Raw genomic sequence first — 22,710 nt, forward strand, 5'->3', positions numbered from 1 at the left:
GTGTTAATCTGGTTAATGTTTAGGTGCGCTTCAGGAATCCCAAGAGCTTGTCTGATTGCAAGAAAATACAAAACAATTTTCTTTTTTTACAGTGATTTTCCTCATCTTATATTACAAAAAATTCTTGTGAGCCTTACAATGAAGAACTGTAGAGCTGCCATGATTTTTTTCCAAAATGATGCTAAATGGTATGTTTTTAAATCGATCATTACAGATACTTAAGCTTCTTATATTTTTTATTTTAGCAAGCAGAGATAATGAAATGCATAATTCCTCAAGCTCTTTTGCATCTTTCTGTACAACATCTTTCAGACACCATAGAAATAATAGTGCTTTTGCAATTTGCTAACATGCTTTGAGCAGACATTAAAATAGTCTCTTGCTGACAGAGTCAAAGCTTCAGGTACTGAACAAAACACCTTATAAGGAATATGTGTAACATCTCTCTTCAACAATACATCTAAGTATTTGGCGCTCTATCCATAAGTACATTAGGTATTTTTAATTCATTACAATTACAGTTTTCGAGTTACTTGTAACTTTGTATGAATATATATTAATGCTTTTTAACATTACGTTCCATTCTAGAGTAAGCATATATCTTAAGAGTTTTCTTGTAGATAGATGCTAAGTAGAAAGTTGGCTAGATGCTTGCTGTACATATGTCCTCATGCCACTCCACCTATATTTGTGGCCCCAGCCACACATTACTTGAGTCTGTTGGAGTCACTCTATGAATGCTGTTGCATCTTTCACTGATGGATATATTCAAGCTCTTGAACTATATCTAGGTTCCTGTTAGTGAAACTAAAATGTGTGTAACTTGTTCTGGTGGAAAATAAGACTTTCTTACTAGAAGTTAAAAATACTAGTTTCAGGGGTTTTGTGAATTTCTGCTCCAGTTGTGTAAAGTAGGTTGAGGTCATCCATCTTAACACAAAACAGATGGTGCTTTATGAACTACAGTAGAACGTATGATCTGTGTGCAGGCTTTGTTTTTCCTTGCAGTTTCTTCAGACAGAGCTAAAGTGGTAGTATCCATTCCACAATGAAGTCACATCAGAAATTAAAGATCAACCAGAGTTTGGAAGCACAAAAAGATAAAATATTTTAATTTGCTTTTGTTTATTCTTGTATTTAAATAATAGTTTTAAAAACTTCTAAGTTGTATACTGGCTGATAAAGTAAAAATTATGTCTCTTCTTCAAGCGTGCAACACTTGCAAGGGAAAGAAGATGACAATTTTTCTGACGTTGAAGAGCTGTATCTGCAGACAACGTTTGATGAAATGGATATTTTCACTAACTTTGCAGTAAATGTTGCAGAGAAAAATGTGACTGGTTCAAGACTTGCCATCAACCAAAATCTTAGGGAAACACTGGAGCACTGTCTCTTAGCAATGTCAGAAAAGCTTTTAAGCAGCTATGCTCCTAAGGTAAGTTAGAAATTACTGTTACATCCTTATATTTGTGCTCCCAAACAATATATTTTCAAGGCAATGTATATAGATTTTCTTTCCTTTGCTGGAAAAAATGAACCACAAGCATTTTAAAAACTATATCCAATAATATGAAATAGAGAAGTCTGTATTTTTTACATCATTGGCAAAATATCCATAGTTTTCATAAGTGTGTGGGAATATGTAAAGGCTGCATAGAAGTGGAAGTGTGTGCAAAGTTGCCACATAAACCACGGTTACCCTGCTTTTTGTGATGTTGGTTTCAACTTCTGTGCCCCTGTAATGCTTTAAGCTCTTGCCAGTTTTCAGCCAAGATAGCCGGAGACATAGAGGTCTCAAACAGGTTTTGTAAAAAGAGGCAGCTGTGTAAAAGGGTAATTGTAAAGAAAGCTGCAAATACAGGCTATATTAACAAGAGCACAGCCACTGCTCAAGGGAACTGATTATATCCCTCTACTCGGTGCCTTTAGATGGTATCTGAAATACTGCATCCAGTTTTGGGCCTCCCTATACAAGACAGACATTTAGTGCATTCAGTGGAGGCTACTGAGGTGGTGTGGGTTCCAGCACTTGACCTGTGAGGAGACACAGGGGAAACTGGGCTTGTTCAGCCTGGAGCAGAGATGTCTTTGGGGGGACCTACAGGCTTTGGGGCAGCCTGCCAGTGCCTATAAGATTGTCTAGAAGACAGAACCATGCTCTTCACAGTGGTGTATTGCAAGAAGATGAGAGACAGCAGGCAGAGGCAAGAGAAGTTCACACTGGATACAAGAATAATTTTATCTACGTGAGGACAGTCAGGCAGTGGCACAGGTTGCCCTGCCTGAGAGGTTGTGCCGTCTTCATCCTTGGAGGGTTTCAAGCCCTGACTGGATCAAGCCTTGAGTAACCTGGTCTGACCTCAGAAATGACCCCAGCTGTGAGCAGGAGGTTGGACCAGAGACCTCCTGAGGTCCCTTCCAGCCTGAACTATCCCGTGACTCTATTTGTATCTTCCACTTGTTGAAACACTGCACAAACAACTCCTTTGGAGAAGAATACTGACTTGTGGAGGAAGAGCCACCACATAATGGTAAAGTTTGTGAAAACAAAAGCAGCAGGCTTTTTAAACTTCCAGTTCTTTTGACAGGCTAGCTTTGGTTTTAATATAGTGGTGTGCCTTCCTTGTCCCTGGTTTTGCATCTGTAACAATGGCATGTATGCATAAGTTTTCCCATCTTTTTTTATAGATACCTGCTTTTCAAAAATGTGATAGCAATCCTTTTTGGTCTCCCTTCCTGAGAAAGTAAGACAAAAAATTATTTGTCTGCTCTTTCTCCTCCTTTGATCCAAATAATTTAGACAGGTAAAAAGGGATCTCTGAAATGCTCCTGCAGTAAGCTTGCATGCATTTACAACCATCTATGCCATTTGTTTGTTGACACAGTAGCTGCTAAGAAGCGACTTACAAATTTACCAAGATCAGAAGAGACGGCAGTAGGAATGTGATATAATTCCTGACTAGCTCATACTGTCTCTTGTCCCAGCAGGAGGTAAAATAGATAAACAGAGCATGTGGGAAGAGCTGTAAGTATTGCTATGATGGAATCTAAACAAGAGTGGTAATTTAAAGTATTGTGAAGGAAGGAAGTGTAAGGGCCATGGGACATAAAGAGAATATTATAACATGGAGAGCCAAAAGGACTTGTTAGGGAGCTGAGGCAACTGCAATGCAAAACACTAGGATGCAAATCTTAATTGATTTTGGTGAAATCTGGATATAAAAATGTTTAAAAAAGACTAAAGAATTCTGTATTTTGGTGAGAAGTTTAATGATAAACCACTGGTGTTTATACTGTGTATTTCATTTAGTTTAAGGTTGTCGCTGCAGAACACTTTGTCCGATGCATCAGTCTCTTGATTGGTGTTCTTGGTTGCTATTGCTACACTGGTATATTTAAAGAAGAGGATGCCTTTAAATCTGAGTTGTTTCAGAATGCTAGGGTAAGCAGCAATGCGTTTGGGAGCTATTAAAAATTAAATAAACCATTAAATAGAAAATATTTTTTAAAATTCTATTCATATTGACACATTTACAAAGTATGAATATTTCCACTGGTTTCTGCTTTAAAAAAGGCAGTTGAGAGAGGTTTAAATATGTTACTGCTGCTGAGAGGAGTCACTGAAATTCTGTCAGTACACTAAAGCATCAGTTTTGCGGTGGAGAGTATTCTAAATATTGATACATTTCTGAGTCACCCCTTTTAAAAAAATAAAATAATCATGGACATGTGGACAAAGGACTACTTAGAGAATAATAAGTCCTTTCTTTTGTAGGTCTTTTATTCAGGAATTTGTTACGATCATTTGATGGTTCAAACTAGTATGATGACAGCTACTATTATTAATATTATTACTACTACTACTCCTGTCTGAGGTGGTTTCTTGCTTAAATATGGAAACCCAAAACTTAAACATTATGGAGAGATACCGTATTTTTCATTTGTGATGAAAATACCAATGTTTCAGGCAGGTGTAGGCCATCTTTTTGTCACGTCTGGAGCACAGTGAGTGAAACAAAAATTTAAAAAAAAAAAAAAGTCCAGACTCATTGATGCACACAATAAATATCAAAGCTGTATATTTATGAATGACTATGAATGAGAATCATGTCCTTTTGTCTGTGTGTGTGCGCTGTGTATATGCCAGTGTATAAAGGAATTTAACTGAGGTATTTTAACTGTGTTGTATTTTTACTAGTCTCTCATTCATTATGCCGGAGAAAGCATTTCTCAGTCTAAAAACAAGCTAAATGAAGATGCCCAGATCAATTCACTGAGGACTTTGATAATGCAGTGTACAAAATGTTTATGCAATTGTACCAAGGTAAAGTTTATAAAGGAATTTATATTTCTTTATTCATTAATGAGGTCACAAAGTTGAATATCATGCATATGGTACCTGAAAAAAATGAAATAACCTGTCTGTACATCTTGCTTTCTTACAGAACAGTGCTAGTAAGATGCTGTCTAATATATTCCTGCGTTTGTTAACATCAAAATTTATGAATGATCTTGTAGATATTTGCAAAAATCTGGTAAGTGCGTTCTGTCTGTTTCTAAATGCAGTGCTCTTCTATGAGGGGATTGTTTTTACAGTATAATGATTTGGAAGCAAACCAAATGAGATACTTATTACTGAAAAATTCCTAACTGGAAACACTTCCGTCTAACATTTGAACACAGCTGTAGGGGAAAAATGAGAGCAGATGGATAACATTTGATCAAGGTTAGCATGCCAGCTCACATTAAAAAAACAAAGTATGTTATTTTTGGAAATTTGTTAATACGGTATTAAAGTATATGCAGATTTTATGCCACAGAAAGAATTTCTGTAACGCATGACATTTAACTTCAGTGCACTTTTAAAGTTTTAAAAGCTTCTTTTTATTTTGTAGTTTGGTGGACTTATGTGCCTTAAAACACTTTAAAGGTGTTTTTTATATGGGTATTAAATCTTCTAACTGTAAATGACTCACTGAGAAAAGTTATAGGGTGGCACATCACCGTGTTTAGCACAAGTCTTAAAACTTCCCTTTTTGGCATGTTGTCCTGTGGTCAGGTCTAGGTAGATAAAATCCTTTGTTTTTTCAGGTGAGGAGAAGCTGAGAGTATTACCTTCTGCTAACTTGTCATCTGATAGGGAAAGCAGTAATTAGTGTGCCCTCAAAAAGGTCATATGCCTTCCTTTCATTTCTCTGTAATTATGAAGTATAGTGAGAAGTTTGTAAGTCTTGTAGAGAGCATTATTTTTCAAATACTAACAATGTCCTTGGCACCATCTAAAACACAGAGACTAGTATCTGTCTTAAGAAGCTTGTATCCTAAAGAGAATAGTTCAAATCAAACAATTCACGTGTGTAGAAGACAAGTTTATCACAAAGGATACAATTCATCAATTCAGCGTAGCCCTTATTGTCTTCACCCGTTCTAGTTCACCGGGAAACTGTAGTGTCTTTCCTTGTGTTATATCTGTGGTGTTTCTCCTGTCCTTAAAAGCCAGCTTTAAAATGATGTGGTGTTTTTGTCAGATGACATTTACTGGAAAAGCAACTGAACTGGGAGAAGTGGATCTAATGGGAAATGATCCTGAGGAGAGTGTAATGGAAGTAGATAACCAAGTATCTGATGATCTATTTGATGATCATTCAGTGACTGACATCAGTGATACAAATGAATCTGGTGAGATGCAAAATGTAACAGGTAAGTCTTCTCCATGTCCAAAACTATTTGCAAAAGCTTGTTTTTACAGATTGCTCTTTGCTTGAAAGACAGTGAGATACAAAACTGTGCTGCTTTATTGAAGAAGTTGAAGCGGGTAGTGGTTGAACCAGGTACTTTCTAAACAATAATAATTCTTTTGTACCTCATTAGTGTTTTAAAGATGTTAATGAAGTGTTCTAGCTCCTTTGGAAAGGAGAAGTTTATTTTTTATTTTATAAATAGTAAATGCAAGCAGAGAATCTAGCTAACTTGTTTGAAGTCAGGCAGAAGTTTTGGCAAAGAAGGGGCTAGAAAGTGTGTCTGTAGGATACCTGTCTCTGTCATTAGACTGTGCTTAATTTTCTTAAAAGTAGTTCTATTTAACTTTTCTCGTTTTCATGATCAGTAATTCTTGACAAGGTCATCTTTCTTACATCTCTGGACCTGCAGAGGGACAGGAGCATGAATCTGTCTGTTTATGCCTATTAGGAGCTACAAGTATTGATGTTGTCTTTTGTTTTAAATTCTTTCTTAAAATGGTGTGTATCTTAGTTTTTAATCAGAACTATGTCTTCTGTTTATTATTGAATGGGAAGGAAATCAAGGTGTTATATTAATGCCACAAACAGCAGCTTCTCTGTTTTCCCCATCATGTTGAATAAGTGTCTTTAGAAATATCTTCTCCAACCATCCAATAAATAATTCTAATAAATAAAGTTTGCAGTTGCAGAAAGTTACAAGAGTTCTAAATGTGACCGTAAAATGGTATTTGTAACTATTTCATTTAGGTTATAATTGAAATTTCAATGAGGATATTAATATAATAGTAGTTGTCATCATTTCAATTTTGGGGAAGCTTTGAATCCATAGTTTAAAATACATCCTAAGTTATAGTTAACAACACAAAAGAACACAGCTGCAGATGGTTCTGCTGAGTTCATTGTAACCTTGATGGAGAAATCAGCCATATGTATGGGCACATAAAATTAAAAGCCTCTGTTTTAGAGAGGGCCTTTGTAGAAGTGGGAAACACACTCAAGAGGCTGCTACTGATGCAGTAACTGTTCAACAACAAATAAATGTAAAGGTTGCTAGTACTCTATTCTGAGAACTTTTAATTAGTTTTGTAAAGACCTAATATATTATCAACTTTTTTATTGTCCTTGGAGAAGCATTTCTTACATGAAAATCTTATTTGCAGGTGCTTTGAGCCCATTAGCTGAAGAACAGCTGACAAAGCAGGATTTACTTCTCCTTGAAATTCTGAGGTTCTTATGTATTTGTGTAACTACAGTCCAAGTTCAGACAGTGAGCTTCCGAGCCTCTGATATACGGAGACAGCTGTTAATGCTTACTGATGGCAGTGTCTTTGATAGTGCTAAGCCATTGCATCTGCACATGGTGAGTGTGAGATTTTTTTACAGCAGACCCACCCCTGTATTTGTACTGTTTTGTATATTCTTGTCAATTGTATATTCTTGTCTTTCTCTTGTCATCAGTCCCCTGAGAAGACATTAAAATGGCTACTTTTTGTGTTTCGAAGTGTGCTATGGTCAGGGAAAGAGCAGTTAGAATTTGTAAGCCAGAAAATAAAGACTTGAGAAGTATAAACATCTTGCCTTTATCATTAATTATTTGTTAAATATCTAGAAATGCTGTCTGTAGTAGAATAGGATCTGTGTTTTAGTTTACAAAGGAAATATTTTTGACTGCCAAAACTAAAAATTTCATGAGCCATGTTGCTGTGTGACAGTCTTTGCATGAAAAGATGGTCAGAGTCTTAACATATAAGAGCTGACAATAGGTATCCTTGCTGCTGATTTCATGTAAGAGTTACTGAAAATGTTTTATAGTTTTTGTCTACTTATTTTCTTAAGCGTTATTTTCCATTTTGGTTCTTTTTTTTTTTTTTTTTTTTTTTTATTCCCCAGTACTTGGTCCTTTTGAAGGAGCTCCCTGCTGAAGAACACTTCTTGCCTGAAGACGATGTTCTTATGCTTCTTAGGCCTCTTTCGTAAGAGAGAAACTCTTCAGCATGTATTAGAGCTATTTTAGTTGAACAGCTAGAGTATTTGGGGGCTGCTTAGTGTTTCAAGATTTTTTTTTTTCTTTCTTTCTGTTGCAGTGCTGTGTGTTCTTTGTATCGTCGAGATCAAGAAGTTTGCAAAGTAATTCTAAATAACTTGCTTCCTATAGCAGTAGGGTTGGCCCAGTCCAGCGCACATACTGAAGAGACAGGGGATGCCCAAGGACAATTTTCAACAGTTGTTGGAGCCTTTTGGTACGTTTTATCTATTTAATGCAGAAGTCTATTGGGCATAAAATTTTTAACTTTGCTATCAGTGTGAAGACTGTAGTGCTGTTTTGTGTCTTGCTCTTGGTATCTTATGATATCTTTATACAGCATTTAACTTTCTAGATTTTCTGTGTCATGTTATATTTGTATCAAAGAATTGTATCATCCTTAAGATAGTATTAGAACAACAAATGCTACACTGTTATATATTAACAAAGACTGATTATACTCTGAATTGCATCAGTAATTATAACAAGTAATAACTTCAGCAACCAAAAATGAATATTGTTTACAATTGTAGATTATCAATAAAAATGTCAAATCCTCCCAAACATGCCTACTGAGCCGAAAGAATGAACTGTGAGCAGCAGAAACTAACTTGTTAGACTTTTTCTCAAAATTGTTGGCAACTTTTTCGTTTATTCAGTTCTTCCTTGTTTTAGGCATTTAGCTCAAGGAGGGAAATGCACAGCACCAGTAAGAGTGGCCCTTTTAAACTGCATGAAAGCCCTGCTTGAGGTAATCCCAGATTTTCTGACATTCATTAGCATGTTGATCTTTTGTGTACATCAGTGTATATTCCATTGTAGGTCTTCTGTATATTTTAAACCACAATATTAATTTTCTTCAGGCTGATCCTCATTGCAAGTGGGTGATCCTTAATGTGGTAAATGAAGATCTACCTGTGAGTGATGCTTTCCCACATTTTCTTGCAGATAGTCACCATCAAGTTCGCATTCTTGCTGCAAAGTCAATTACCAGGTGATAATGTTGATCTTTTTTCTGTTTATAAGAATAACACTTAATTTCACTTAATGGGGTGTTACTTCTGCTGCTATATAGCTGCTCTTTTCAGTATTTCTGGGGCTTTAATCTTGATGGAATATAAAAGCCTACTGAGTTACTTTGGTTAAGGTTTTCAAACTTTGTCTACGTTTCAATTATTCTGTGATGTGAGAGATATATGTATATAGAGAGATAAACTATATATATATGATAGCAAATTTTGCACTAAATCTATTATGCAAAACTTGAATAGGAAATAGTTGTTTATCCTCTAGAAATAGATTAGGTACATTGTGTAGCATAAAAACTTTTTCAAAGGATCTTGTGTTTTGAATACTGTATATAGTTCTTTTGCCATACATCAGAAAGGATGTAATAGAACTGTAATAGTAGTAGAGGGGGGATATTCAGAAGTATGAAACACTTTATGCACAGCTATTGGTTGCATAAACTGGAGCCCTTCAGCACAAAAAGAGTTGAATTGCAGGAGGTATAGCATAACTCTACAAAATGTGGAGAGGAACAAAGAGAAGATTGGCAGTCCTTTCCAGTTTGAAGACTAGGAGACATGAAGTGAAGCTAACAGGTTCAAGATTCTAAGAAAATATGGTTTACTTCTTTGTATAATATTCAGTTACCCGAAGTGTTATCCTACTACTTTGAACTGTCTGGATGTTTGCAAGGGTTCAAAAAGCAACAAATTCACGGAAGAGGAAATCATTGAAGGATAGTAAATACGGTCACCACTTCTAACTGCCTAGGTCACTAGTGGTCAAATGTTATATTCAAGGAATTATTATGCATATAAGGCAAGCATATGGTGCTGTTTCTTAGGTATCTGCTAATAGTTACTTAGAAGTGGCTAGAGAAACATTTGGTCAGATCCACTGTGGTGTTCTTATTACAAAGAGCAAAGTGGGTTGGGCCTTTATCTACAAAAAAGAAATTCTTTGAGAAACTTCTTACATATACATATATACATACATTTACATATACTTCTCTTCAATAAATATATTCTCAAAGTACTTCATGACATGAAATGTTCCATTATGGTGGACAACTGAAGTTTGGCTTCCTGCATTGGCAGAGATTGGGAAACTTTTATATGTTTTCAGGCTATTCTCCACCATTCCATCCCAAGAGATTTTCTTAGTGTTATTGATAATGTTTGAGGGAGAGGAAGGAAAGACTGCTGTACAAGAAAGTTAAGAAGAAAATAATGATATTCAGAAAATCAGAATCTTATTATTTGATACACACAATATGCAGTCATTCTGTAGACTAAATGTTATGCTAATAATTATTGTTCTTTTTTTGAAGTTTGTTTCAAGATGTGAAACACAGAGATTCTTCTGGAATGTCAAAACCTCTTCCCTTGAAGCTCCAGCAAAAGGCTTTTGAGAATGCATATCTCAGAGTTCAGGAAGGAATGAGAAATCTGGTACCAACATCTAGTTATTAGTTTTGCCTAGTTTTCATCTTAGGAATAAGATGACTTTTAAAATGATCGTGTTTAGTTTTCTGAGAACATTAATTCTTCTGGGCTTCTGATAATCTGAGGTGGTGAAACGAGGTTGTAGTCAGGAAATTTCTTACACATCTAGTCAGTCACTGTTTTGCCCACAGTAGAAGTTCGTAGATTTTTTCACTGTATGTTCCAGACTGCTCTTCTCTATCATACTATTTGTTGTTGCGGGTTTCAGTACTGTAACACTTAAGAATCAAAGAAAAATGGAGCCTCAATATTCTAGACAATATATAAATAGTGATTAAAAGGCAATGTAAGTTCAAATTATGTATTTACATAGTATAAAAACAGATTTGTAAATTTCAGAGAGATCATGTTTCCAGTGGTATTAGAGCAGTAGTTTTCACAAAACCAAAATTTGCTTAAAAAATTAAACTATTCGGAAGAAACTTCAAGTGAAGGAAAAATTTTACTTCAGTGCAGTGACTGGAAATGCAATGGTGTATATTACTGTGGAGTTTCTTTAACTATTAATGTTTCTGTTAGTGTCTTTCAATTCTCCTTCCTTGCTACCATGCTAAGTCATCTATATAATTTTCCATTGTTTTTCTGTCATGCTGTCATCTATATGCATGTCATCTCTCTGCAGTGTTTTCTCTCTGTTCCCTTTGCCTGATGTCTTGTAACTTGGGCTCGCTGCTGAGCCCTCATCTCTCTGTCATCTCATTTCATCCCTCTGTAGTGTCGCCTCCAGCTCTTTCCTAGAGTTCCTAGGCAGTTCTTTCCTATATGCATCAGGGAGGAGCAAAAAGGAGATTTGTCTCGTCAATGCCTCTATCATTTCTCTGTTAAGTGTGTTGCCTTTGTTTAAACTTTCGATACTATAACATGACCTGGAGTGTATGAGGTATCGGCATGCGTGCTGGCATGCTGGAGGCAGTAACTTGTCGTTGAGGAGTGGAGCAGACAGCTGGGAGAAGTAATTTTTAAGCAACCAAAGCAAGATTTTCAGCAGTATTTATGTCAGTGCTCTTAATTTTAAAATATTTGTGCTCATTTATTAATTAGGAGATTGCTTTAACAGATATTTGTACAAGTTCTTCATTATTTCTTATTGAAGGTCAGGGGTGATGCTAGTCCTGAAGATCTTTTGGACAAACAGCGTAATGGAAAAGCGGTTTTACTGATGCTTATAACCATGGTTCTGTGCTGCAGTCCGGTCTGTGAAAAGCAAGCGTTGTTTGCTATTTGCCAGTCTGTGAAAGAGAATGGATTAGAGCCTCACCTTGTCAAAAAGGCAAGTATAAAATTCCATTTTATATTTAGGTTATAAATTAAGGTTAGGTTAAAATTGGAACAATACAAAATGCATTTGTCAGTATTGAAAGTTGTTAAATTTTGTAAAAGCGTGACTAATGTGAGACATAAATATCTGAATGAATTTGTAATTATATTTAATGACCTACATAGAAATAATGACATCATAAAAGACAATTCTAATGGTAAATCTTGTGTGTTAAAAGCACAGATCCGAAATACAAATAGGTTTTTATACATTGAAGATTGCAGATCTCATTTTAGAAAATCTTTCTACCCAGTGAAAGTAAAGTGAGTTTTGCAATGTGGAAAATATGTAAAATAAATGCAAAGTATTGGAAGATGGTATGTGTCTCGTGGACTTTAATTCTGAAGTTCACAAGGGTGTACTGAAATAATTGCTGTTTATACTGCAGCCTTTCATGCCAGTCATTTTTTTTAGTGTGCATGTTCTCTCCTTTTTATCCTTTCTTTCTATTTGTTGCCTCTTGTTTTTACACACAGTCTCTACCCTGCAAAATGTGTACTGTCTGTCCTTTTCCTGCCTCATACAGAGCAGTTGTAGTTCCTTGATTACACTCTTTTGAGATATGGCAATACAAATAATAAAAAAATTGCTTATGCTAAATAGGAGCTGACTTATACAAATATTCATTAAAAGGCTGGGGGGGGGGATGACACATGGAGGTGTAGTACTGTCAGTTTGCCATAGTATCATGTACTCTGCATGCTATTTCTGCAATCTTATTTCATGCACAGGTTTTGAAAAAAGTATCTGCCATATTTGGCTATAAAAGTATAGAAGACTTCATGACATCACATTTAGACTATTTGGTGATGGAGTGGCTGAAAATAAATGACAGTGGATATAGCCTGTCTGCTTTTCCTTATGTTCTTCTGAACTATACTAGTCTTGAGGAATTCTACAGGTAAGTTTGCTATATGAAAGCAGTTTACTTAGATTTATTTACAGTTATGACACAGCGTTTCAAATTTCTAACATATTGAGAGCTTTTAAAATGTATTCCAAGTATCTTGTTAATTACATTTATGCTGGTAAGATTTTTTTGTATAGCAGTAGCTAAAATTGCTATATTATGCTTGAATTTTTTTTTAAAATCCAATTCAAGGACATTCTGGAAATGTATTTACTACGTGTAGGTCTTGTTATAAAGTTCTGGTTCCGCACCTGGTGATTAGAAGTCAATTTGAAGATGTGAAATTACTTGCTGACAAGATTGAAAAAGACTGGAGACAGGTTCTAGCAGGCTGTTTTCCAAAAATACTTGTGAATATCCTTCCGTATTTTGCCTATCAAAGCCATGGAAAGAATGATGTAGCAGAGCAAAGAGATAAGGCTTCTGAAGTCTTCGACATGCTTAAGGATGAAAAGTGCTTAGGAAAACAGGTATCTATTTTTAAATGTGTAAATTGAGTTCTCTGTCATTTAACAGACCTGAAAGGAACTTTTATATATGCTGTAAAAATGTAAATAGTTCAAGTTTATAGATATAAAATTATTATTTTAATAAAGCCAAACTAGCCGAATTTTTATCCCAAGGTTTTTAAGTAGCTATTCAGAATGTAATAAAAATTTTTTTTTACCATTCATTACACAACCTTGAGTTTCCCTGTCATACATCTGTTTAAGTAAGTCATGTTTTCCTCTTAAAATATTTTGTTAATGCTTTATGAGGAGCCATCTTCTCCAGAGGCAGACTCTATATTCAGAACTAGTAGTAAAATTAAACATAATTTTTTTTTTTTTTCCAGATACTGTAGGGAAGTAAATTGTCTACCTGTGACTGCCATAGATAAGACTTAACCAGGCTTAATTTCTGAATGAATTGTATGTCGTGGATAATTGAACAAATAGAGAATCCAGACAGGAAAAAATGGGTTTTCTCAGAAGGAAAAAGAAATGTTAAATTATTTTAGCTAAAGTATCTTTTTTCCTTATTAAAACACTATTTATCTTCTTCTAGCAAATTGACAATTTATCTCATAATAACTTACCAGAGATTGTGGTTGAACTGTTGATGACCTTACATGAACCACCTGATACCACAGTAGAAGAAGGACCTCATCTAAGTAAATATATAAGGTACGTGTTTGTAGATTTTCTAAATGCTGAGTGTGTTTGTATAACATTGTGAATTAAAACGTGACCTTCAGGCATAAGAAGAGGTGGCCTTGAAGTTGAGAATTAAAGAATTTTGTTGTCATTAGTAATGATGTATCATAGGCATGCTTTCTCACAGTTATTCCCCAATATCAGTAAGGATAACCTCTGTAATACTTCAGTTAATGGAAAGAATGAATGGGTGGGCAAGAGAATGCCATTGTATGTTGCTGAGCTGGAGTATGGCAATGCGAGTTTAGACTAGTTCAAATTTGGATGGACTGCCCTCTCTGTAAAATTGGTTGGGTTTTAATGTCTAAATTAAAGTGATTCTTTTAAAGGTCTTTAAATATTTAGAAGTCACTGAGAAGTGAAGTGAACCGTTTCTTAACAGTTCTTGTAGTGGCAGCTCTTGCCTTTGGTAAGGAGGTTGCTTTAGCAATGCCAAGTAAACAGGTTCCTTATTAATAGGAATATTCTAATACCATAAATATATTCATTTTTATGAGCTTTTCGGTCTTTGTTGTTGTCCTAAAAATATCACTATTTACATAATTATATCTGGAAATAATTTTCCAGATTTTGTGTTTAGATACAGACTATTTTGAAAAACATTATGCTTTCTGAAGTTATTGAAGAAGATATTTTTGTTGTAGAAATATAAAGTTGAAAGAAAAAAAAGCATTTCTATGAAAATCTGCCAAAATTTAAATGGCTGAGGATTTCAGAACTTTTATTTATAAAGAAGTTTGTTTCAGTAAGTTTATTAACAGACTGTGGTGTCTGCTTGTAACCAAAGTTTTTCTTTCTAAGAAGGGAATGGTAAGAATAAGAGTGATGAAACTTAGATTTTGCTGTTTTGTTAATATCATGATGCATTTCTTTTCTTTTTGAGGTCCAAGAAAAGTTGAGTACCCTTTTTTTGTAATGGGGAGATTCATGATTACTTTTTTCTCAACCAAATTGTTCCCACAGTTACAAAATGCAGAAGTTTTATCCATGACTTGCAGTTAGATTTTCCTACGAAGTACCAGAGATGAGAAAAATGCATGGATTTTTAGCAATATGATCTTTCAAAAAATAGTAAAAGAATGTTAAGAAAGTACAACTTAGAAAGCTGCCATAGAGAGACAACAGACAGCTGAAAATAAGATGTATGTCACTCTGCTGGATGCTTTTGGTGCTTCTTACTTACTGAAGGCAGAAAAGATTTCCTAGGAGTTACGTGTTTATTCAGTGAGACTTACTTTATTTAATACATGGGTTTGATTTGGGGAAGAAAAAAAAAAAATCTCTTTTTTTATTCATTTAGGGAACTGGATCCTGCTCCTAATCCTCCTCATTTTCCATCTTACGTGATTAAGGCAGCCTTGGACTATATTAGCAACTGTCACAAAAGCAAATTAAGAAGTCTTGTAGCAGTTCTTTCTAAAAGCCCTGTAAGTATGTAATGATGATTTTCTTTTTCTGTAGAATATAAAATTTCTTTTATGGGTACATTTTGGTTTAATTGGACATTTTCGTCATGTATATGTGAGGGAAAAATACAACCTTAGAAACCTTTCTGTTCTTTTGTTTGCCTTCTGAAATGGAAGAAGTCCTAAGTTCAGGGACACGGTAACCTTACAAAAATTACATGTTTGAACTATCACGTGCATTATATAATACATATAAAATAATGTATAAATAGAGAGAATTATTTTAAAGGTTGAGGAAATCTGTGTGTACTGAACACAATTTAGATGCAATCTATTTCTTTGGCATGTGTCTGAAGAACATTCTAGAATAATTACATTTGGACAATTTTATCTAAATACTATCTACAATTAAGACACTAAAGTTTGCTTCCCTTACTGACAGTGTGAAATTTTATAGTCTGTGATGTTTTTAGACATTTGATTTTCAGTTGTTAAAGGCAAATACGAAGGCATATAAAATTATCCAGCCCTTGCAATAAATCATAAACATTTTACTGTCTTGTAACATCATTCCTTAGATCTGTATCTTTTCAAATTGTATGCTGTTTTATTGCATATGTTGTCAACAACTTACTTTGCCTATCCATAAACAGTCTAAAAATAGGAAAAAATTTTTTCTGGACCATGTTTGTCTAAATCTTTTGAGTGTAAAAGTTAATATTGCCAGACAGTGGAAAAAATTCTTTAAAATGTAACACAACTTGCCTAGTACTTTAAGATAGTTACTTCTTTTTTAAGTTTACAGTTTTAACAGTTACAATCTGTATTTATATATTCTATGAAATAATGCATTTTTGTACGTATGAACATTGTTTGAAGAATATAGATTGAAGTACTACTTGATGTTTTAATGGTTTTTATTTGATGTTTCTCCTGTTGGTGAAAACTGCCATAACTGTTCGGTTTTCTGAAAAATGTGCATAACATTTCTCATGTGGGGAAAAAGAAAAAGCAAAGAGAAAATTAGGAGGTATGGGGCTTAGGGTCCTGCTTGGAGAGTTGGTTTCTATGTAGGTCTTTTGTTTGTTTAAAGCAATAAAAATAATAAAGCCTTTTTGTCCATGTCCTTTAAAAAAAAATCTCTATTGCTTAGGTTTTTTTGTCGATATAAAGTATATCTGTATTGGTATTGTGAATTTTTTTTTTTACTCATAGTTTATTCATTTTTAGGATTCATTTCAGAAAATCCTTCTAGCCCTTTGTAATCATGCATCAGATACAAACAACATTTACAAGAAACACAGAGTTCTTATAATTTATCACTTGTTTGTTAGTCTGTTACTTAAAGAGATAAAAGATGGTTTAGGAGGAGCATGGGCTTTTGTCCTCCGAGATGTAATTTACACCCTGATTCACCACATCAACGGCAGGTAAATATGGTAATTATATCTTGTTCTTCCTGTCTGTGCTCCCTTGTTCTTGTAACCTCACATTTCAGTATTGCTAGTACATGTTAATTCATTTGTAGAAATAATTGAAATTTGCTGAAAGAAAAAATTCAGTTGCCTTTCTTTGATACTTTTGGAATTTAAATTTAGAACTCTTAGTAAAATGTGGAATGTTTTGTGCTATCCTTGTATTTAAATGTTTGCTATACTGCAGAATTTTGTATCTGGAATAGGTTATCAAACTGTAGAAACAAGAAGTGTTGGGAGATTTTGACGACAGAAAGGGTGTTTGGGAATTTAAAGTATATGGGAGAAAAATTCAAATTGTGGTGTTAAGTGCAAAGGAAGCACATGTCAAATAAAATGCACTTCTTCATAAAGAGTATTTACATTCTCACCAATAAGTAGCTAACAAAATGAGTGAGAATTGGTACATGTTATCTTAGCTTGTCTTCAGATTGAGAAAACTGGTACTTCATTAGGCTTACGATTTAAATAGAGATTCTTATCTTTCACAAGGACTAGAGATACTTTCTTACTTGAGGTTTAGCTTTGGATTTCCAAGATAGTTATTCACCTAAATGTCATTGAGTTTAAGTGCAAGTTGATTGCTTTGCTTGTTGGAAGCATTTCATACCCTGAAATACTGAAGAGAGGTGGATTTTATGGTAAATGCCATTATCATGAGACTTATTATTGTGATCAGCACTGATCATTCCTCTCTGAATGCTGAATGAAGCTGCAATAGGACCGCTGTGTCCAGTGTGGGACCGCTCCAGCCAGGACATCAGAGATAATGACAAACTGGGATGGGTTGAGTGGAGGACCCCCAACAGGATAAGTGGAGTTGCTCTAATTTCTGTTCTTCAGTTTCTGGAGGGAAAGATACCTTGTAGAGAAAGTAGAGCCAGATTTTTCCTAGAAGTGCACAGTGATGGGACAAGAGGTAGCACCCACCAAGTTGCAATATGGAAGGTTCTGGTTGGATGTAAGGGAAAAGATTTTCGCAGTGAGAATAGTCAACTACAGGAGCAGGTTGCTCAGAGGGGCTATTGATTCTCCATCCAAGGAATAATGTGTCAGAATTCAGCTCAATAAAACCCTGAGAACCTCATCTGACTTTGAAGCTGATTCTGCTTCAGGCAGGAAGCTGGACTAGATAATCCCCAGGTGTCCTTTGTAACCTAAATTTTTTTTTCTTTTTTTAAACTGTCCTGGTTTCAGCTGGGGTTGTCTTCCTAGTAGCTGGTACAGGGCTAAGTTTTGAGTTCAGTATAAGAATGTTGATAACACTGATGTTTTCAGTTGTTGCTAAGTAGTGTTTAGTCTAAAGTCAAGGATTTTTCAGCTTCTCATGCCCAGCCAGTGAGAAAGCTGGAGGGGCACAAGAAGTTGGCACAGGACACAGCCAGGGCAGCTGACCCAAACTGGCCAACGGGGTATTCCATACTGTGTGACGTCCCATCTAGTATAGAAACTGGGGGGAGTCAGGGGCGGAGGGATTGCCGCTCGGGGACTAACTGGGGATTGATCGGTGGGTGGTGAGCAATTGCACTGCGCATCATTTGTACATTCCAATCCTTTTATTATTGCTGTTGTCATTTTATTAGTGTTATCATTATCATTATTAGTGTCGTCTTTTCTGTTCTATTAAACCATTCTTATCTCAACCCACGAGTTTTACTTCTTTTCCCGATTTTCTCCCCCATCCCACTGGGTGGGGGGGGAGCGAGTGAGTGGCTGCGTGGTGCTTAGTTGCTGGCTGGGGTTAAACCACAACATAAATTAATGGTTATGTGAGAGAGAGGAGAGTTCAGAGAGCATGTTTTCCACTTTTTTCCGTTTCTCTCAACATTGTTGTGGCAAGTAATAGTCTAAAAGCCTTTTTGGGTTGGTTTGGGGTTTTCTTCCTTTTTGGAATATATTTTTCTTCAAAGCGATCTGTCAAATTTTGTGTGTTTTAGTTCTCCTCTGTGTCCTGAGCTAAATCCTTAGAGCTGATTGAGTTGATAAATTTTAAAGATTAGAATCAGTTCCTCCTATAAAGTTTATTTATATTTCCCCTTTTCCCCTATTCTTCCCTGTTGTATAATAGGTTAATACTTGAGATAATGACAATTTGTATTTCTTTAATTTCACTTTTTTTATTTCCTGTGACAGACCTGTTATTATCAGAGAAATATCCATGCGCAGCTTTTCACTTTGTTGTGATCTTCTTCATCATGTTTGCCACACAGCGGTTACGTGTTGTAATGATGCTCTAGAGAGCCACCTTCCTGTTATTGTAGGAACCCTAATACCTCTTGCCATGGACCAGCCTGAGATTCAGGAACAGGTAGTTTTGAGTTGCTGCTTATTCCTTATCTGTTAGCTTTTTAGTTAATGTTCACTGTCATGAAAGCTATATCTATACTCATGTTCAATTTTAATTCCTTTTTTCTATGCTTTGTAGGTTTATATAAAAAATTTTACTGTAACACTATACCTTTAATTTGTTAAATAAAAGTGTCTTTATTTTTGGTACTTCTATTTTGACAAATATTGTGTTCCGTATTTAATTTCCACGGCCTTAAACAGTGATGGAGTTGTATTTGTATCATAATTGCTGAGATGACTGTATCACTTACTTTCTAATTCTCTATTTACTTAGTCTATAAAAGGTCAGATTTCTTATAGAGCTTTAATGGTGTTGTAAAGTCTTTTATGTCTGCTTTGAATCTGTGCGCCTTTTTGCCCCAAATCTGAAAGAGGTTTAGAACCTTCAGGTTAAGTTTCAGAAAAATTGTTACCTTAGTTCAGTAGAGACACCAAATCAGTGGTACCACTAAGGAAAAGATAGAGAAAACATAGGCATTGCTAAACTACTGGTGATGGCAATCTAATGACTACAAGCATATTGAGTAGCCAAGCAGTTACCTACAAAGCTCTGTGGATGATTTCACAGGAAATACAATGAAAACCTTTGGCAGGGGAAGGTGCTAGAGGTCAAAGAGGAAATACATGCAAAGAACAGATTTTAGTAGTTCAGCTAGTTATTTAACAAATTATCATTAAAAATAAATGTAGCACATAGGCCTTAAAAGGGAAATGAAGCAATTTCTGTTGTGTGATAAGCCTTGTTTTCCTTCTGGTGATGTTTGTATGTGCATTCTGGAGGGGGTGGAAATTACTTGGATTCAGAGACTTATAATTAGTAGCTGAAGGTGAGAAGAGTACGCCTGTTGCACTTCAGTACTTATGGTTGCCTGCTAGCTTAATCTGATCCCATGGCACCATATGCACCTTCGTGGTTGCAGTGTAGCCCTACATTGTCCTTCTCCTTGTGATTCCAGTTCAGCTGGAGAGCTATACTAATTGAGCTGAAAATAACCTGTCAATCTTTTTCCCAGCTTAATGATCATGAACGGATTTAGAATATGTCTGTGCAAACAGTTGTACATGCACACTGCAAAGGCAACGTGTCAGGGCATCCCTGGGCAGAAACAAAGTGGGCAGGGCAGAAATTTCTCTGAATTGGAACTGATATCAAATATGAAACCTTTTCATATCATATTCCTGCAGGGAAGTCCTTCCTCTAGTGATCACTTCTCAGTTTCTTCTCTTTTTTCTTCTAGCATTGAATGGAAGTTAGTTAATAATTTTCAGGTAAATAAAAGTCACCAAATAAAAACCTCATCATTTAGATTGTAGACTCCTCAAAGCTGCCTGGATTGACTGTCCAGTTGCATTGATTTGTAAGTAAAGCATAAAAGCAGCGTTTTTGCAAAGGAAGTATGGTACCCCTTTAGCAAGCATTTATTCAAGTTGTAGATCTGTTATAAAACAAATTCTGCCAGAGTTCAGTGATTTGGGCAGTAAACTATGATATTTAGGCATTTGTCCAGATTTCAAGTTACCGGCACTTTAGTTAGTAAGAATAATAAAATCCTAATAACATCAGAAGGACTGCTTGAGTGCAGTGTGTTGCTAAATCATTGCCAATATTGTAATGATTCCATTGGCCAATATTTGAAATCAGCTTCACCAAAAGACAGGATAAAACTGCAGGCTGTGATAATAAGAGTTTTGATGTCCGTTTGGGAGGGGGAGTAGCAAAAATGCCTCAACATTTTAGAATATATCTGTGATTTCCCCAAGCCTCTAAACATTTTATAATTTTTAACAGTGTAAATAAATTATCTTACCTTTTTTTAATAGAATTCTCAGTTTAAAGGAACTTGGAGAAATACAAACTTCATAACCTGAATAAGAAATATGGCTCAAAAATGTTTCTCCGTCTTACTTGTTTTTCGTTTACTTTTCATTTTCAGGTCCTAGGCTTGTTGAAGTATCTGGTGATAGATAATAAGGATAATGAAAATCTGTACCAAGCAATCAAATGCTTAGATCCTTTTCCTGAACATCCTGCTTTTAAAGATTTGCGAGCAACTCAACAGAAAATAAAATACAGTAAAGGACCATATTCTGTTTTGGAGGTAATTACATTTTAAAATATATCTTGTGGCATAGTGGTTTTTTTGTAATGCAACCTTTCAAAAGAAAAACAATTTACTAGCTATAGGTATAGCTGAGAAATTAAATTAGATATGTGGATTCTTTTTATTGCCAGTTTCAGACACTGAGATATTTGTAAATGTCCATTCTTATTTTGCATCTATTAATATCCACATTTTGGACTGCTGAGAGCCACTTCTTTATTTGAAGCCTTTATTAGTATGCTGTATGTGATTAACACAAAACGTTGTTTTGCAGGAAATTAATCACTTTCTCTCAGTTGGTGTTTGTGGTTCACTGCCCTTAACACGACTTGAAGGACTGTATTATTTACGCAAACAATTGGAACAATATAAAGATCAGATGAAGGATCTCCTGAAAAATTTCCAGGGTACTGACATCTGATTATGTATTTTATTTCTTTTGTATTTGGTTTTAGGTGTGTAGTGATGTAACCCTATTCTAATTTGACATTTAATATTTTATTTTGTGTCTTGATTTTTGTATGTTTAACAATGTAACCTTATTATAATTTCATATGCAGAGTAGAATGGCACTTATTATGCCATATTATTATGCACCCCCCTTCCAGTACCTAAAGTGGGCCTACAAGAAAGCCAGAGAGGGACTTTTTACAAGGGTATGTAGTTTATAGGAGAAGGGGTAATGGCTTGAAACTGAAAGAGGGTAGATTTAGATTTAAATGTAAGGAAGAAATTCGTTACTGTGAGGGTGGTGAGACACTGGAATACATTGCCCAGAGAAGTTGTGGATGCCCTGTCCCTGGAAACATTCAAGGTCGGGCTGGATGGGACTTTGAACAACCTGGTCTAGTGGAAGGTGTCCCTGCCCATGGCAGGGGGCTTGGAACTAGATGATCTTTAAGGTCCCTTTCCAACCCAGACCGTTCTATGATTATTTGTGCAAAGTCGGAAGCATCTTTAGCAGAGTGTATTATAAATATTATATGATGTGTTATATGGCAGAGAGGATAAAATGCCCTTCCAGCTTTTGGCATGGGGCACTTACGATTGTGAATGACCAGGATAGTGTATAATATGAGTATATTGCTTTATGGCTGCTTAATGAGTCTTCTTATATATGAATCTCCCTACTCTTTAAAAGTAATGAAGCTAGATTTTATTAAAGGTATAGCATGTTAGAAAGCAAAGCTCACAGAACTTAAAATTATAGGATTTAGTTTAGTTGAACTTTGCCATTCATTCATTCTGTTTCAGCCCTCAGTCCAGACCCAGTTCCTTTCTATTTTGGTTTTCAGAAGCTTGTGCCAGACCATTTCACTTTTGTCCTCTACATCAAGTCTTCATCAGCTTGTATGTATGGCAGGAAGATAAAAAGAGCTGATGTAATTCATTGTAAATAAGTGCAAAGTAAAATTCAGGAAGAATAGTAGTCTGTCATAAGGCCATGGTGTAAGCGCATTATGTCCCCACATCTTGAATATCATTTACAATTTTAGTCTCGAAATTCTGCTTGAAAAGAGAGTTAGTAAAAGGGCAATAAGCTTGTGTGGAGCAACTTCCATCAGAGGAGAGCCTTGTGAGCTTGGAAAAGAGATTGAATAGGAATACAGAGAGGTGTATGAACTGGTGAATGGTATGATGAAGCTGAGTAGGGAGTACTTATCACTTCTATCACAG

The 22,710-nt window shown here is 35.3% G+C and overlaps 1 protein-coding gene across 2 annotated transcripts in view; it reads left to right on the forward strand.

Moving 5' to 3' along the window:
* ATM (ATM serine/threonine kinase) overlaps positions 1 to 22,710 on the forward strand; it is an 80,684-nt gene that overhangs the window by 14,524 nt on the left and 43,450 nt on the right. The window contains exons 12-32 of one of the 2 annotated variants that reach the window (XM_052812354.1): positions 93 to 188; positions 1,210 to 1,435; positions 3,311 to 3,442; positions 4,199 to 4,324; positions 4,446 to 4,535; positions 5,529 to 5,700; positions 6,902 to 7,101; positions 7,632 to 7,714; positions 7,826 to 7,981; positions 8,440 to 8,515; positions 8,628 to 8,758; positions 10,103 to 10,223; positions 11,371 to 11,547; positions 12,327 to 12,496; positions 12,729 to 12,975; positions 13,553 to 13,671; positions 15,002 to 15,128; positions 16,338 to 16,537; positions 18,716 to 18,890; positions 20,866 to 21,030; positions 21,308 to 21,440. In XM_052812354.1, the coding sequence (XP_052668314.1) occupies positions 93 to 188; positions 1,210 to 1,435; positions 3,311 to 3,442; positions 4,199 to 4,324; positions 4,446 to 4,535; positions 5,529 to 5,700; positions 6,902 to 7,101; positions 7,632 to 7,714; positions 7,826 to 7,981; positions 8,440 to 8,515; positions 8,628 to 8,758; positions 10,103 to 10,223; positions 11,371 to 11,547; positions 12,327 to 12,496; positions 12,729 to 12,975; positions 13,553 to 13,671; positions 15,002 to 15,128; positions 16,338 to 16,537; positions 18,716 to 18,890; positions 20,866 to 21,030; positions 21,308 to 21,440 (3,122 nt within the window). The remainder of the gene's footprint in view (positions 1 to 92; positions 189 to 1,209; positions 1,436 to 3,310; positions 3,443 to 4,198; positions 4,325 to 4,445; positions 4,536 to 5,528; positions 5,701 to 6,901; positions 7,102 to 7,631; positions 7,715 to 7,825; positions 7,982 to 8,439; positions 8,516 to 8,627; positions 8,759 to 10,102; positions 10,224 to 11,370; positions 11,548 to 12,326; positions 12,497 to 12,728; positions 12,976 to 13,552; positions 13,672 to 15,001; positions 15,129 to 16,337; positions 16,538 to 18,715; positions 18,891 to 20,865; positions 21,031 to 21,307; positions 21,441 to 22,710) is intronic. The other variant, XM_052812355.1, reaches the window with a different exon arrangement.

This window comes from Harpia harpyja, chromosome 17, assembly GCF_026419915.1.
Source record: "Harpia harpyja isolate bHarHar1 chromosome 17, bHarHar1 primary haplotype, whole genome shotgun sequence".
Lineage (NCBI taxonomy): Eukaryota > Metazoa > Chordata > Aves > Accipitriformes > Accipitridae > Harpia > Harpia harpyja.